General features: G+C 44.5%; 1 protein-coding gene across 2 annotated transcripts in view; it reads right to left on the bottom strand.

The window, feature by feature from the left end:
• Nucleotides 1-14,542, bottom strand: part of NHSL1 (NHS like 1) — a 219,757-nt gene extending 205,215 nt beyond the window's left edge. For both annotated transcript variants that reach the window (XM_037045647.1, XM_037045649.1), the window contains exon 1: nt 13,508-14,542. In XM_037045647.1, coding sequence (XP_036901542.1) covers nt 13,508-13,790 — 283 coding nt within the window. In that variant the 5' untranslated portion in view covers nt 13,791-14,542. The remainder of the gene's footprint in view (nt 1-13,507) is intronic.
• Nucleotides 14,543-14,851: the final 309 nt, after the last annotated feature.

Below are 14,851 nucleotides of genomic sequence, written 5' to 3'. Positions count from 1 at the left end.
GCACAAAAAAGTTAAGTAATGTATTCAAGGTCACACAACTAATAAGTCTTGCTTTTTAACCACTATGCTTCGCTGCCTTTTATTGCCTACTTCAATTATCTTTGACTTCTCCAAATTATAGTGAATTATAGTGTACTAACAGCTACTTTATGGGTAGATTACATAAATAAGAAAGTAATCAATTGAAAAGCTGGATTATACTGGGTAAAGAAAAATAGGATTCTGATACCAACAACAGAACACAAACTACTCAGTATGCTCACGCCTGTACATTTTTCTCATGTTTATTTAAACGTTTATGCCCCATCCCCAAGTAAAATTTCCCGTCTGCCTCAAGTTTTCCTAGTTACATTTTGTAGGAGGCACTCACTAAAATATCAAAATAGGGGTCTTATGTAATCAGTGTTTAGAAGAAATAACTCTCTCCTCATATTTTGTTTAGAATGTACGCCACTACCCTGTGATTGTGGTGAGTCACCTCTGTGCTCTCTGGATGCTGTTTAAAGTAAGTCCCCGGGAAAAGGGAAATCAGAGAGGCTGCTCTTAGCCCTGAGGACGACGAACAATCCGGGGGCCAGGTTACTAATCTCCAACTAGAGAAGACCCACAAGCAAGTGTGTCTCTAAAGCACAAATTGGCAGAGACTCAGAGACTCAGAGACTCTTACAGCCAGACTCTCATTGTTGTACAGTAATGAAGCATTGGTTCATAAACCTGTATTGTCCTGGACCAGAGGCAGAAGCTGTTTAAAGAACCCTCTGGGAACTTCCTTTTGGCAGCCCCAGCCACCAACAAGCACAACACAGGCTACAGGGCTCTGAGCAGAAGCACTCCTCTGGCCCCAGGCCAGCTGATACTGCAGACAGTGGTTCTCAACTCCAGCGTCAGAATCATTTGGAGGGTTCTTCACACGAAGACCACTGAGTCCACCTCCACTGATTCTGATTTAGTAGGGCGGAGGAGGAACCAAGATTTTTCAGGCCTAGCAAGTTCCCAGAAGAGGCTGATGCTGCTGGCCCAGGTATTCCACTTTGAGAACTGCTGATTTAAGTTAAGGTTATGGGTCACAACCATCTTGGCTAGTGCTGCCGGCCAGCACCAGTAGTCAAAGGCATTGTCCATCAATAAAGGTAAAAATGTACTAGAGAGAAGACGACCAGCCAGCTTGGCTCCTCACTGCCTCTCATCCTCCATCCATTATTAAAGTATTGAACTAAGCAATAAACTAAGCCATGTCCTTAGGGGGTATACACTTGGGATAGCATTTTACACTGCTACAGTATTTAAATACCACAAGCTTAGAGAGAGAAGGGAAAGGAAAAAAGAAAAAAGAAAAAGCCCCCTAACATATCAATTAAAAACAAGCCAGAAATTCAATGTGGTCCTCTATCACCTATCTTCTGACACTGATCTGAGTGTCTGGCAAAGGAAAAGGGGCCAGAATGATGGGAACCACAAACAAAAAGACTTTGTACTCAGCGACTAGAGCACCTCTCATCAGTGCAGCTCAAAGAACCAGACAAACATTATTAATTCTCTACAGATTCACAATAGCATGGTCACGTAGGCCGCTAATTCACTGCCATAGGCTATGCCATTGGGTTGGTGGCACGTGATTTAAAATAACCAGAATAAAATGGGGAATGCCTATCAACCCCTAGCCAAATTCAGAAAATTTTCTATCTTAAAATGAACGTAAAAGTTCACCAAAAAAATAATTACAATTGCCCATAAAGCGCTTAAACCCAGAACTCGCCTCCACCACATTTTGCTCTCCCACTTTCCCTTTTCTCTGTGTGACTCTACCTCTCTGTGCCGCTCAGTTAAAATCAGCAAAGATGGGGTGGTAGTATGTCTCTCACACAGTCTTTATGAGGATTAAATGAAACTGGCACATAGTAACTATCCAGTAAATGTTAGAGCTAGAAGTATCCCATAAATGTTAACGTAAATTATTATTAAGATTATTATTGAGCAGACCTTGCAATTTGCAAACAATATCTTTAGATTATGTAGCAGGTACTGCTGGCACTCGGAGACACCTCTCCTACCCCACTTCACGCCTTCATCTCCTGCACTATTACGATGCACGAATGTGCCCAGTCCCCCAGTTTTTCTATAGGCCATAGTTTTCAATTAAACCAGCCAACATTTAAAACAAAAGGAGTAAACTTTATCTTCGTCCTTCCACAAGAACCACAGTTAGAGCGAGAGAGAGTTGGCAGACCTTTGTTTGTGAAATCTTGCTGAGCTCAATCCAAACAGACCCCATGTGTTGCCAAGAGCAGGTACCTGCCAACATGAGAAATCTTGAGATAGGTGTCTGATTGCCATTTTGGTGACGAGGGGAGGGAAAGGTTTATTTGTTTTTTAAAGCAAAAACCAGAAATATAAATCCAGAGAAAAAAGCGACATAATTTATGAGTATAACAGGCACACTGCACAACTAAAGACTACATAAGGAAGGAAGGAGATAACTACCTTCTGACTCAATGATCTGTTTGCTGTAAAGTCACAGAGAACTGCCCTTGTGGGAAAACAATCTTAGATATAAAATACAATTGATTTTTTCAGAAGATGAGAATAACATTGAAGACTTATCCACTAGACTAATTGAGAGAACTCCCACACCTTCTCCTAGACCACCTTACGAGTACAACTGAGAGACTCACAAATAACTATATACAGAGAAGGAACCCTAGGAAGTGCCAGAATAACAAACTTCTGTCCATGTGACAACTTTTGTGAACTCACAGGCTCCTGAAAACATTGAAAGAACTTTGTTTGGGAGCCAGAGTAAAATAAGAGCTTGTCAGACAGATACACCCAATGCCTCTGAATGTCTGTGACCTGGGGGCGGGAGGAAATCTCACAATATGAACTAAGTTTTTAAAAAATCAAGACACAAAACTAAATACAGAGAAGGATATACCCCATTCCATTAAAAACACTATTACTATATTTATAATACATACATACATACTGCCATACCTATCAATAGATTACCTGGGGAAGCGGGAGGAGGGAGGAAATGAACACTCCCTGGGTCATGACACTTTATCTTTTCTTCACAAGTTCAAAATTATGATGAACACACATTAAATTTATAATCAGAACAATTTTATAACACACTTTGTAAGGCTGAAAACATTTTTCTTTTTTGTTTTTTAATCCTTACCTGAAGATCTATCCCTCCACTGATTTCATAGAAAGAAGAAGCGTGTGTGTGTGTGTGGAGAGAGAAACATCTGTGTGAGAAACAATGATGACTTGCCTTCCATACATGACCAGTTATCGAACCCACAACTGACCAGGAATTGAACCGGTGACCTTTTGGTGTACAGGAACAATGCTGTAACCAAGATAGCCACCCAGCCAGGAAAAGGCTGAAAGCTTTTTAATGTACTTTTATTTACACAAAACTTACACTGTAGGGTGTGTAGTTCAATGAGTACATTTGTGAGTCTACATTCATGAATAATGCTTTCATTAGTCATTTCTACACTAATTTAGTACCAACCTCTAGTCTTAGGCAAGGTAACAACCAGGGAGAAAAATATAACTCAAATGACTCCAGCTACTTCATTCAGATATCTGTCAGTGGCACAGCACCGGCAGAGCTGCCTGGTATTGCAGTCAGGGAGTTATAACCAACCCAGTGAAATTAAAATGCCAAGCTGACCTCATGATCAAATCCATGTATTTAGCTAGTGAAGTCACTATCTCAGAGTAAAACACTCCTCCCTAAAATTCAAAATTACCCTTAAACCAGTAACAGCCCCTGCCCAAGTCAAGAAGTCATTCACATTCAGCTTGCAGGATGTCCAGATGCAACACAGAAAATGCCAGCTTTTATATAAACAACTTACACTGTGTTACTAGAGATATTTAATAGAAATACCCCTCCATTTTCACTTTTTAATACAGAAAAGGCTTAATGATACCTTGTGCAGCTCAGATTTAAAATATAGCCAAATCACCCTGACAGGGGTGGCTCAGTTGGTTGAGTGTCATCCTGCAAACTGAGAGGTCACCAGTTCGATTCCCAGTCAGGGCACATGCGTGGGTTGCGGGTTTGGTCCCCAGTCAAGGCCCATATGAGAGGCAACCAATCAATGTTTCTCTCACACATGGATGTTTCTCTCCCTCTCTTCCACCCTTCCTTCCCCTTTCTCTAAAAATAAATAAATAAAATATAAAATAAATTAATTAAATATTGCTAAATCAAAGCATTAGCAATAAGTAATTTAAGAAATTATGTTCATTAACAATATACTTCAGTCTTACTTAATCTCCATTTTTTTTCCAAATCCATTATGTTCTCAGGCAAAATAAAAAAAAATTAACTGGGATTTGGCAAATAGGAAAGAAACTGGCTAAAAAACACAGAAAAATAATAAAAATATAATCACTTTGGATAATATATACAAATAAAGAAGAGAAAAAGAATAATCAGAAATTGGGTGTACAGCCCCGGCTGGTGTAGCTCAGTGGATTCAGCACAGGCCTGTGAAGCAAAGGGTCGCCAGTTCGCCTCCCAGTCAGGGCACATGCCTGGGTTGCAGGCCAGGTCCCCAGTAGGGGACACATGAGAGGCAACCACACATTGATGTTCCTCCCCCACTCTTTCTCCTTCCTTTCCCCTCTCTCTAAAATAAATAAATAAAATACTTTTAAAAAAAGAAACTGGGTGTACAACAAGTGGAGGGTAAATGACATAAATTAATATTTTTATATTTGCATGCAGAAATTCTGGAAGGATAAGGAGAAACTGATAAAAGTGGTTGTGCTGGGGAAAGTGGAGGACAAAACTTACAGGGAACAGAAGCAGAAATGAGACTTCTCTGCACAGCTTTTTATTTATTTATTTTTTTGGCAATGTGAATATACTGCCTGTCCAACAGAGTCCATGAAAATGTATGCTAACATGGTTTGGGCTCCCTCACAGCTAGGAGGTAACGAACCCAGGCTGTGCACATCAGGCTGCCTGGAGCTCTCTGAGACATCCCCAGCCAGCTGATGAGTGCAACTGTTACACCCTGAGAGGTGCAGGGCAGTGCCCTGGCCTAGATGTAGTCAGGGCAGCCAGGCCATCAGCAGGGAGACTGCAGGGCACCTCAGCAGTAGTTTTCAGATCCCAACATAATCAGGCATAACTGGATTATGCATAGATAGCCCAGCCCCTGCTTAATTCAATTTTCTCTGCTACATGTCAGATACCTAACAACTGTCAGATAGAAAGCCCCCATTATGTATTACCGCATGTTATTGAAATTTAAATCAACCAAGTACTACACAGTCTTCTCTATACTACAGATAACACCTTTACCAGCCTTCCATCAGGAGCTGGGGGTGGGGTGGAGGGTGGGGTGGGCAGGGAAATGCATAACAGAGGATTCCCTCTGGGAACAACCTGAAACTGTGTCTGTCCTCCCAAAGCAACACCCTGCCTTTCTACAGGAGGAAAGTTTCTTGTGAAACAAATCAGAACCATAAGTGAAAATAAAGCAATATTAACAGAAGGAGATTTCCACCATCCCACAGGGCAGGAAAAAATCTTATTCCAGAAATGATTATATTTGTTTTTTAGAATCTAATTTTTAGATGAAATGTGCTCTAAACACTTAAAATCAGTATTTTACGTGTGTGGAACTGCCCCTGCTCCACAAACTTACAGGAAGGTCTCAGAACTTAGCTTCTAGAAATCCAATTAAAGTAGCAATTTGGAATTCAGAAGATTTTTCTCCTAAAATTGTTATAAATGATGATTCCTTCTATTAAATATTTATTTATATGTTTAATACAAACATTAAACATATATAATATAAATATTCACCCAATAATATTATTGGGTGAATACAACTCAGCACTAGCAGAACGGCCCAAAATATACTTCATGGATTAAGTACGATCCTGTCATCCTCGATGCCCAGGATTCCTCACACACAACACAGACTGGTGCTTCCAAACCTCGGTTAATCAGAAGCACCAGAGGGCACCTGTTAGCTCGGCCTCTTGTGGCCTCACCCCAGACCTGCTGACTCAGAATCTCCAGAATCTCTGGGAATCTGTTTTTAAACAAGCCCCCAGTGCATCTGATGACTCAGAAACTGTGGGAAACACAGATGAATGAATAGTGTGAACAGTTGCCAAGTTCCAAAATGCCCAGGATGCCCAAGGAAAGCTGAGGTTGAAGCTGAGCTCAGTTCTGAGGGTGGCCAGGAAATCAGACAGGAGGAGGGTTAAGGCTCTGATAGTCCCCTGGAAAAGTGAGGCCAAAGGGAAACCTAGGAAGTTAAGTGGGAGCTGGCCTGGGCCTGCAGTTCCCACAACAGAAGGAAATGGAGGTCCAAAGGGCTCTGAGAAATAGAACATCTACATAAAGACTCCGGGAGAAGGGCTGGCTCCCCCACCCCCCACAAGCCAAACCCCTGTGAGGCAGAAAGAACCACCCTTCACACATTCCTGTCAGGAATGACATATACTTGGTGGATAAACTACAGAACCCCTGGCAGAACTGGCCAGTTTTCAAACCAGTAGTATTTTTAAGTGTAAGTCTGGTACAAGCTCTCGTCCACGCTCGGTCGGCTCTCACCTTCCAGGCTTCAGCTGAGCAGCGTTACACAGACTGGACCATCTGTGGCAATATACAGACATCAATGTACACACAGATGTTAACTCAGCCTTCTCTGTCATCTAAACAACAGTAAATGTTAAGTGTATGATAGTTATGAGCCAGGCACTATGCTAAGTACTTTAGATATATGTCTCAAATTCCTTGGCCATCTGCTAGTAGTTTGAAAGGTTTCAAAACAAAAAGAGAAGAAAAGGGGAAAAACACCAAAAGACTTAAGGTTTCTTTCCTTCATATATGTATATATGTCTATATGTCTATATGTCTATATGTATATGACAGGCTTGTGCCGTATCTTCTTGGCATTGGTTTGCCTCGTGTAAATACGGAATGTCATAATTTGAAGAGACAGTACCAAAGGGTGGTCAGCAGATAAGCCTGCCTGGGTTCGCATCCCACCTCTATGGCTTACAAGCTGTGAATGTGAGCAAACAAATTCTTAGTTGCATCATTTGTCAAACAAAAATAATAACAGTATCCACTTCACAGAGCTGTTGCACATTATAAAGTACCTGGCTTACAGCAAATGCTCATTAGCTGTCGGTATTATTAGGCACTACAAAGTCACCAAAAATACAGCCCAATATCAGAAACTGAAATGTGCCGTTGCCCAGATATTCGTATCGGTAATGTCACCTGTCTTTTTGAGTGATACTAAATGCTTTCACAGACATGTCATTTAATCCACAAGGAAAGTTACTAAGGCTGGGACCTCCAGGGCCTTTTCTGAGAAGAGTCTTCACTCAAAAACAGAAGCTCCATCTCTTTTGCTACATTTGTCTCAAGCACTGCTAACAAATGTAACATGTGAAAGCAAGATAGCCATCAGCACCATGCTGTTGATTTTGAACTTCAAAGCCTGCAGAATTAATTCATTCCAGGACATGAACCAATCTGAGGAGAAATTGAATTGAATAATGAAATCAACTCCTAGGTGTCTACTCTGGTGCAAATCATTTTACTTTATGTTTAAAACTTGATTTTAAAAATGTATTAAAATGGTAGGCAAGAAAACACTGTGCTGTTTTTCTGATTCTGAATTTTCTTCCAAAATATTAAGAATCCAAATATCTCTCTCATCAATTTTTTTTCATTTGCTAGTCTCAATCCTAAAACAATACACACAGGTGAAATTTTAATATTGATTTTCCTCTAATGTAAAGGAAAATGAGACTACTGCTAGATAAGTTATTTCAACCTAAATGTAGGTAGCATTATACACCAGGTAATAATAGTTTCTACACCCAAGAGCCAATGAGCAAATTGATGTTTTGGTTTAAACAATACATCTCATAATTTAAAAAAAAAAAAGTTAACTCTCAATATTTGGACATCTGACATATGGCACTGAATTTAAACAATTCTTTTTTCATAATGATGTTCGCACTGTTTAAAGATGACGAGGAGGCTGTGAGTGGACTGTGGGCAGGATGTACACAAATCTAAAACAAGTACCTGCCTGATCTGTTTAGAAAGTGACTGACTCCTCCAGACACAACGATCCATGAACTCCATGTCGGTAAAACGTGAGTTGAAAGAGGCCGGAGTCATGAAGTTTATTTCAGACACAAAGATTTTTTTAATCACTAATTACAGGAATCAGAGAGAGATTATTGATCAAAGTCATATATACAAGGTCACCTGAGCTACTGCTGTTATCAAATAGTATCTCCTCAACAGCATTATAAAATGCCCAAATTAAAAATGCCAATAAAGGAGAATTTAGTCAAAGCCTGTATTTTACAGATAAGGAAACTAAGGCCTGGAGCTGGTGAATACATTGCTGGAAATCTGCATTAGAAAACGGCAGGCCTGAAGCCAGACTCAAGGCTCCTGATTCTGTAGCCAATGAACAGAAAGAACACAGTGGCTATGGTGGCTGCACTTGTCACACAGACTGGACACTGTGGCTTAGCAGGGCTTTAGAAGGATCTGGGAATCCATAACTTTCACGCAAGTCCCAGGCGATTCTTAAGGTCAGGCAAGTTTGGGAAACACTGCTCCAGCTCATGGGGCCTCCCTAACCTGAAATGCAGTGCTCAGCTGTCAGTGTCTGTTACTACATTTAGGGGCCTTCCAGGGATTAGAGGAGGGTGGAGATTATACTCAAACACCAACATCCTCCCTCCTATGTGGTACGTTTCAGTGAAAGCAAGTCTTGTGCCAATTTCAGCAGAAATACAAACATTTATCAGCAGGGAGGCACAACCTGTTCTGGAAGTGCAGTGAAGTCTCCACTCTGTCTCTGAAATGCTGACAAGCACCTCGCATAATAGGTTCATTCTGAGGAAGAGGCAAATATATTCTGACATCAGGATCGGGCAAGGGACAGCCCCTCGTGAGGTCCAACAATGCAGCCTGAGCACTACCCGGAAGGTGTTCAGGCTGTGGTGTCTGCCTTGTTCATGCAGAGAGTGGCCACGCAATCGAACTGCCTACCAGCTGCCTTGAATGCTACCCATCTCACCTATAAAAACTGTTCCATTCTCCCAAGGCCATCACGTACAGGTGCACAGGCTGAAAACCTGTCCACTCTACAGGAGCACCATTCACACTCACTAACGTGTGAATGGGGCCCCCTTTTAGCGAAACCAAAACACACCTTCCTAAACTTGGAACACGTCTGGAATCTACATGGGGGAAAAAATCTTCCACTTTTCTGGCACCGTAAAAAAAAAAAAAGTCAGCAAGTCACCTTTTCTCCTATTCTCTTTCAACAATTACATTTCATATTCACCCACAAAGTACTTTTAAGATGAAGTGGAAAGAGTTCTGGCCTAGAAATCAGAAAACTCAGTATTTGTCTTATATATGCCTCTTCCTTGTTCCAGAAGTTCCATTTCTCTGTCTGTAAAATGGATACAACACAGCCTGGCTATCATACAACCTATCATACAAGGTTGTTGAGTCAAATAATGAATATGAAAAATATTTTTTCAATCATAAAAGCACTACATAAAATAGCGTTTTATTAAGTATAAAAAGAAACAACTCACACAGGGCTGAAAAATCAAACAGTGCTATCAGGCTGGGTGTCTATTGATTTCGACATAGCAAAGTGTGTTTTGATTGTTTACAGAGCCAAGATGTAACTATCTACATTTCTGGCTACTGTCACTACTTTCAATGAGAATTTACTGTGTCGACAAAATAAATGAAGTTTGACTTTTATAGGAGCAGAGTAGTGATTAAGCACAAAAACTTAAAAAGGCAGAAAGTTTATTTTTTATTTGTATTTAAAGTGATTGTCTTGCTCACTTAGATTTTCAGCATTCGGTATAGTAATCCCTCCCAAAATTTTTTTAAAGATTGTATTTATTTACTTTAAGAGAGAGGGGAAGAGAGGAGGAGAAACATCAATGTGTGGTTGCCTTTTGAGTGCCTCCTACTGGGGACCTGGCCAGCAACCCAGGTATGTGCTCTGACTGGGAATTGAACCACCGACACCCTGGTTCACAGGTCGGCACTCAATTCACCAAGCCACACTAGCCAGGGCTCTCTCAAACATTTTTGTAGTCATTCTTCCTGACACTGAACACTAAGAAATTATATATTAGTTCAGTTCAAATATCAATGGAGCTAGCCCATTCCAGGCACTGTTGTGAGCTTGGGAAAAACAAAGACACAGCCACGGTGGACCCCCAAAGTGAATACACAATTTCAGTCCACACTGGTACATGCAGTGATAGAGATGTATATGTGATGCCCATGCTGGGGGTTGTGGGAGGGAGCCCTTCCTCCAACGGGGGTTCAGGGAAAGCATTAAGGAAGGCTTTAAGGGTAAGTAGGAGAAAAACAGCACTGTGCATCCTCCCCAACTGAGGACCAAAAAAAAAAAAAAACCTATTTTGAATGACTTTCTACCCATGAGATCTTGAGAAATGGCAAACTCGATGAAATACTTCTTAGAATCATGAGGCCCACAGGACTAAATGCTGTTTCTACCTTGTAAAGATAAAGTCCATAGGTTTTTAAAATAGCTCCACTCACACCCTTTATTACTCATAGAAACCCATCAAGCAATGAAATATGCAGTCTCCTGCTGCACTCGGGCTTCTGGAAGCTGCTCAGTTTTGTTACTTGCTCCTTAGGAGACTTATTTAAAAGTTCACCTGACAAGAAGGGGTAAAGTTAACAGTCACTGTTATTCTTGAGACTGTTTACTAAATGCATTTGAACTCTGTTTCCCATTTCCACACCATCCTAAAGGCAAGGAGTGGGGGCAGTGGAACAGCAGGTAAGCCAGTCTCACCACATAACCTGGGCAAATCACCTCAACTCTCTCAGACTCGATTTCCTCCCTCGTTAAGAGCACATGAAATATACACCCGAGACTAATACCGAATAACAGTGAACGTGAACTGTAATTGAAAACTAAAAAATTTTTAAAGGAGTTCATGAAATAGATGGTCTTTAAAAACAATTCCAAATCTAAAAACCTCCACGTCCATTCAGAAGTATGGACTTCAGAAGTATGTTATTCTGAAGTCCTGCCTAAAAAGGTACCAAAATGACTTCAAAATGTAGCTTTTACAGGACACAGGGTTTGATGCATCTTCTAAAAAGTACCCTAACAAGCCCTGGCTGGCATAGCTCAGTGGATTGAGCACGGGCCTGTGAACCAGAGGATCGGGCCTGTGAACCAGAGGATCGCGGTTCGATTCCCAGTCAGGGCACATGCCTGGGTTGCAGGCTGGTTCCCTGCAGGCCAGCTCCCAGCAGGGGACCCACGAAAGGCAACCATACATTGATGTTTCTCTCTGTCTCCTTCCCCTCTAAAGATAAATAAATAAATAAATAAAAATTTTAAAAAAAACAGTCACTCAGGAATAATCATTAAAAAAAATAATAAAATATTTATAAATAAATACATAAATAAATAAATAAAAAGTACCCTAACAGAAGCTAAATGAAATGAACACATATGCATTTCACTGCTTTTTAGCACATACAAAGGCGCGTGAAAGTAAAAAAACACCAAAACTAGGTATTTATAGTTCAACTTTCTTCTCTGTACATGTACTGCTACTCTCAGACATAATTACATTCAATAAAAGCCTTCCTCAATCATAAAAAAGAAAAAAATGATGACCCAGCCAGGTTTTGTGGTAAGAAATCAAAGCCACTTAAGATTCAAAAGATTTTAAAACTTGTGAAAAGCTTTCAAAAGAGTTATTGCAGTCCCTTAGGACAACCTTAACTAATTTGGGGAATTTGGGGGATTTCTGGCTATTGGTGCACATGCACACAAAGAGAGAAAAACGATATGTTTAAATGTAAAACAACCCTGGCAAAAGAAAGAGTTCGTGACCTTCAGGGAGTTTCTTCTTGTTTCTTAATTCCCACAATAGATCGGTTTACCTAGTAGATCTGCCTCATCACCTCATACCTCAAGGGTGAAATTCTCCTTCACCCACACACACACACTCTCTACACAGAAAAAGCACAGAAGCAACCAGTGATTACCGAGATGACCGCGCCGTTCCACTAGGACAGCATATCCCGATGCATGAGAGCATTATTCACATTAAGTGGATATATTCTGTTCATGTCCAACCACTTTATGAAACCACTTTGATTTTTTTCCCCCTCTTTGACTTTCTCTTTTCCGGAGGGAGGGGCAGACAGGGAGACTTCCCTAGGTGGGAACTGTGCACAACTTACAAGGAAGTGTTGACAGCACAATCAAAGAGATGAGCTGTAAAATGTAAAACCATCAAGTGATAACTTCACAACTGGAAGAAAGATGTATTCCAGTAAGCAATCTCACTGATATTAAAGTATTAGAAACTTGAACTCTGCCAGCTGTAAGTTAGTTAAAGCAGAGATAAGTTTTTCTAGCAGGGGACAACATGGAAAACCAGCTATTCGAGATTGCATATGAAGTGGTGCTAAGAGAGTCAGTATTTCATTTAGAGCTGCTGAAATCTCCAAGTGTTTTACACCAGCACCTCCCTTCCCACCCTGCAATCCATCAACCAGCTTCAATTCACTCTTTACACTTCGGATCATGATCAGGTCCACGTATTACAAAGGGGAGAAAACACAGGAGCATCATACTGAAAGTTTCTCTGTTTTGAGCCAGCAGGAAATTCCAGTTACTTCATTCACTGGAGCTAGTTAAGCTGCTGAAATAGATCACTGCATTGGAACTTAGACTTGATTTTCCGGGTTGGAGGAGGTCAGACAAAGATGAATGGGATTCAGTCTGAGCTCAAGGTCAAGGAACTCTGAGTCACAAGAGCGTGTAGGTCAGGGAGATAGAGACAAAAATTAGCACCAAAAAACAAAAGCCTAAACTAATGCTCTGCATACTTCTGTTGGTAGGTAAGAATACCGGTATCTGGTGGGCAAAGAGGGAGGACAAGCAGCCCCAACGCTAGATGAGATCCCAGGAGATTTTTACGTGCTCCTGAAGTCTACAGAACTGTAAGCATTATTCATCAATATCTACCTTGTACCCTGACTTCTAGAACAGGCTACCCTCCTCTGAGCCTTTACCCAGGACCTTGGCTTCTCTTCTGTCTACAGAGCCCCAGGGTCTCCTGTCAGTCTCCCACACAGAGAGAAGCGCTGGACAGTGGGACCGGAACAGCCCAATTCTTCCCCTCCGTCCCATTCCATCAAAGCGACCAAGAACCTCCCGGAACCCGAAAGTCGGAGAGCGCTGCACATGCCGGCCATCTGCACAGCCACCTGCACGACCACCCTGTCTCGGGTCAGGCCGTCTCCACCCAAGAGCCCGACACTCGCGGGGCTCCAGCGCTTCGCAGCGCAGCCCAGAGGAGGCCTGGGCCGCCAGGGGGCGGGAGGGAGCAGCTCTGCGGGCGCCTCTCCGCCTCGTTCCCCTCCCCCGACCCGCCGGTCACTCACGGATTTTCACTCGGCGGTGGTCGAGGCGCGCGGCGGTGGCGTGCAGGGCGTCGAGGCGGCGGTGCACGGCGTCGAGGCGGCGGGCCAGCGCGGCCGCCTGGCCTTCGAGCTCGCCGAAGATGTCCCCGGCGCAGCGCGACAAGTCGGCCAGCTGCGCCAGCAGGCAGACCAGGGCGTGCGAGCTGACCTGCTCCAACGAGCGGAAAAGCGGCGCGCCCGCGGCCCCGGCCGCCTCGGGCCGGCGCAGCCGCGCGGGCTCCACGGTCCTCTGGTGGAAGGGCATGGCCCCGGGCGGGCGGCTCGGGCTCGGGGCGCCACGGGCCGCCCGGGGCCAGCAAAGCCCTCAAGACGCCCCCCGTCGGCGCGGGGCGCGGGTCCGCATCCAACACAAAGAAAAGTCCCGGGCAGCGGCGGGGCGCCGAGGGGAAGCCTGGTGGCGGCCGCCCGCTGGGAAAAGCGAAGCGGTCGGGAAGGACGGACCGACGGACGCGGGGGCAGGCGGGCAGCGAGGTAGAGGAGCCAGCGGCAGCCCGGGGAGCCGCGGGAAAGAGCTCCAGGCGGTCCCAGCAGCGGCCGCCCGGCGGCGTCCTCCCACCCGCGGGGGCGCTCGGGCGGCGCGGCGAGAGGAAGTTCCCGGGGCAGCTCCCTGGCGCGGGGCGCGGCGGCGAGGGGAGACGTGAGTCCCGCCGAAGTTTGCAGGGAGGCAGGAAAGAGCCGGCGGCTCCTTCCCTCCCTCCGGATTGGAGAGGGAGGAGGAAGCGGGGGAAGTGCCGCCGACACCGGGCGTGAGGGAGGGGAGGCGAAAGAAAGAAAAGGGGGAGGAGAAAAGGGCCGGCCCGAGGAACCACCTGCGGCTCCCGCGACCGCCGCGCCCAGCGCCCGGGGGCGGCGGCAGCCTAGCGCCTTAGCGCACTCTGCCGGGGCGGGCTCGGCTGCTCAGTCAAGGGGCTTCCACGTCGCCGCCCCGCTCCCCTCCAAAGCTCCACCGGCCGTTGGGCCGAGTCCTCGCGGGTTCCCAGGCCCGCCGCGAGGAGGGGTGGGGCGCCGCGGAGGCGGAGGCGCGGGGACGGCCGCGGCGAGCCCGGCCGGGCTGCTCACCTGCGCTGCCGGCCGCGGGGGCCCGAAAGACTGGCGCGGCGCGGCGCGCCCCGCCCCACGGGAAACGCTCGGGGGCCTCAGTGGGTCTACCTGGTCTCCCAGTCCCACTCTGGAGGGCGTCCAATCCTGGTCGCTTCAGCGGACCCAAAAGAGGACAGTAAATCCTCCAGTAGCTAACTAAGGGTTCTGTAGCTGACTAGGAGTCCTCCCAATCAGAAAAACCTCTCCGGGGACTGGGGAGAGTAG

The sequence above is a fragment of the Sturnira hondurensis genome, unplaced genomic scaffold (genome assembly GCF_014824575.4).
Source record: "Sturnira hondurensis isolate 20B ecotype Veracruz unplaced genomic scaffold, ASM1482457v3 Scaffold0004474, whole genome shotgun sequence".
In the NCBI taxonomy this organism is placed as follows: Eukaryota; Metazoa; Chordata; class Mammalia; order Chiroptera; family Phyllostomidae; genus Sturnira; species Sturnira hondurensis.
This window is presented reverse-complemented; position numbering and strand designations above follow the sequence as displayed.